Source organism: Morus notabilis, unplaced genomic scaffold (assembly GCF_000414095.1).
Source record: "Morus notabilis unplaced genomic scaffold, ASM41409v2 Scaffold4893, whole genome shotgun sequence".
NCBI classification, from domain to species: Eukaryota; Viridiplantae; Streptophyta; class Magnoliopsida; order Rosales; family Moraceae; genus Morus; species Morus notabilis.
In genome coordinates this window covers 41,257-44,210 of record NW_010363551.1, presented here as the reverse complement: position 1 = coordinate 44,210, position 2,954 = coordinate 41,257, and the positions used below count along the sequence as shown (strand labels likewise).

The following is a 2,954-nucleotide window of genomic DNA, read 5'->3' as shown; positions in this document are numbered from 1 at the left end:
CATATTATTAAAATAATTATATTATAAAATAATTATAATATCATATTATATGATAAAATAATAATATTAGAGTTATTAATATAATTATGATATTATTTGTTACAATATTACTATTATATTATATTATATTATATTACGAATCTGAATTTTAGATTGGGAAGATTGTAAATTTTAATTTGTATTAGAGGTATTGTGGGTATTATGAAAGTTTCATTTATTGTACTATGCTGATTCCCGCACATCTAAAAGCTAAAGTTGTCTTTAGACTTCTTTTGATTTTGGCTGTAGATTCTTGAAAAATTCTTCAAAAAACATTTTTAAAGAGATTTACCAAACACTAAAATCAGCTTCTGCTACAAGCAGAAGCTGATTTTTAGAGGGAAAAACAATACCAAACTAAGCCAAAGCTCTTTTTTTCTTATTTTTTTTTATTTTTTGTAAATTTTTGTACATTTTAATTTGTTGTGTGTTTTTTAAAAATATATTATTATTCACTTTATTCTAAGAGAGTAATATTTTTTACATGTGTTCCTATTTTATAATTTTTTTTAAATGTGTATTTATTTAAAATTTTTTTTTGTCAATTGTTATTTTTACCCATATTTCTTTTAGAATAAATTCAAAAATTCTTAAATGGTTGTATAAATGAATTTTTCATTATTTGGTAAACAATAAATCTCTTTTAGGTGTTTCTAAAACGAAAATACGTGCGGAGCACATTATAAAAGTTATAACAAATGAAAGTAGTCTTTGTTAAATCACAATCTTATTGTTGATAATTTTTTTTTTTAAAAAAAGAAAAGCTTATTGTCCTTCCCAACAGTGACATTTTGTTTAGTTTATCGATCTATCGTCGTTTAAAAAATTGTTGTTTTGCGTATCTAAACGTCATCGTTAGTACGCAAAAATGTCATTTTATAATTCACGGTCATGTCTTCCATTTGATCGGTATGTCGTTTCCATCCACCCACTCAAACACAAGAAACGTCATGTCGTTTCACCAGCTTTAAGTCTTTATATAACGATTAATTTCAAACGTAACCGCCTTTATTAAGTAGAGACATGACTTATGCATGTTTAAAACTGTTAAAAGATTAGCGTTTCATTAATGAGAATATTGAAGTTGCTACTTTTGATAAGCTCAATAGCAAATTTTGTCCATTTTAAGCTGTAAGGGGTAAAGTGAGACAATTCATATTCTTTGGGGTTAAGCTGGAAACTAATCCTAAATAAATAGACATTTTGTTTTTCTACTTAGACTATGTTTTGTAGTTTGTATTGTATTATATAAGGTGTATTGTATTGTCATATTATAATACGGTTTTTAATGTCATTACCTATTGAACAAGGGTCAAGATATAAAATATTTAAAAATTTTAGGGTTAAAATATAAGTTTGAAAAAAAATTAGGGGTTCAAAATATAGTTTTTCAAAAAATTGGGTCTAATTTTAGTTTATAAAATTAATTTTGAAACTTTTGGGGTTAAAATGTGATTTTATAAAAATTAGAGGTCAAAATGTTATTGTCAAAAAATTTATATTGGCATTGTGTCCCTTAATTTTTAAATAATTATATATATGGAGAAGATGCCCTTCAATCGTGCTCAATCTAAACATGGATCACGGATCTATTATAAAATGATATGATACAATACGTCTAAAATGAGTCGTATTTTGATATTATTTATTTCACCGATTTAATTTTTTAATTACAATTTTATTATAATTAAAAGCTCTCATAAAAAGGCACATCTAACTTTTTTTACTATAATTAATAGTTCTCACATAAAGTTACATATCAGCTCGAATAAAAATTTGAATAAGCGAATTGAGAGAGACCTTTATAATACGACATAAACCGTATTAATTTACCATCCATATTAGTTTATATAATATAATGGTTACACCAAATATTATATTAATGTATTATTATGCAATACGGTGATTTAGTACGGTTAAACAAACATGCCCTTTATATAAATAAAATAATAGATAAATAGAGGGACCTTTCGATAAATAAATAAAATAACACAGAGAGGAAGAAGCAGCGATAAACCCTCTTAAAAGCAAAACCCTAGTTGCCAAAACCACTCTCTCTTTTTCTTTCTTCATTGCAGAGTCTTAATAGTTGCTGTGGCTCTGCGTTTAGGGCTTCTTCTTCTTCTTCTTCCATGGCGCTTTACCTTCTGTACGAATCGGCTTCTGGGTACGCCCTATTTAACGCCCACGGCCTCGACGAGATCGGCCAGAACACGGAGGCCGTCCGTAACTCCGTCGCCGACTTGAATCGCTTCGGCAAAGTCGTTCAGCTGACCGCCTTTCACCCCTTCGAGTCCGCTCTCGACGCTTTGAACCAATGCAATTCCGTCTCCGAAGGTCATTTCTTTAAACACCCATTTTTCTGCTCCCCTTTGCTTTGATTAAAGACTCTGCCTTTTGCTTCTGCCATGTTATTATTATTGTTGTTGTTTTCTTGCTGGGTGTTGAATGTAATGAGTGGTGATATTTGGGTTGGATAGAGTGAAATATTAAAAATATGGGTACAACATGCAACTTTTTTTTTTTTTTTTTTTTTTTCCGTATTCTTGTGTTTTTTGACCCCTTTGTTTCAATTTTCATATCATTTTTCTACTTCGTTTGCTTAAATCAAAGTCTATGCATTTTGGTTCTGCCATATTATTGTTGCTGTTGTTGTTTTCTTGCTGGGGGTTGAATGCAATAATTTTCGATATTTGGGTTGGAAAGAGTGAATACTATAAATATGGGTATAACATGCAACCGTTTTTTTCGTTTTCTTGTATTTTTTGACCCCTTTGTTTCAATTTTCATATCATTTTTCTACTTCCTTTGCTTAAGTTAAAGACTATGCCTTTTGGTTTTGCTACATGACTCTTGTTGTTATTTTCTTGCTGGGGTTTGAATGTAATTATTGGCCTTATTTGGGTTGGAAAGAG

The 2,954-nt window shown here is 29.1% G+C and overlaps 1 protein-coding gene across 1 annotated transcript in view; it reads left to right on the top strand.

Annotated features, from left to right (window-relative positions):
- Positions 1-2,081: 2,081 nt before the first annotated feature.
- Positions 2,082-2,954, top strand: part of LOC21386240 (nucleolar protein 56) — a 4,160-nt gene continuing 3,287 nt past the window's right edge. The window contains exon 1 of the mRNA XM_010104579.2: positions 2,082-2,376. Within this exon, the coding sequence (XP_010102881.1) occupies positions 2,172-2,376 (205 nt within the window). The 5' untranslated portion in view covers positions 2,082-2,171. The remainder of the gene's footprint in view (positions 2,377-2,954) is intronic.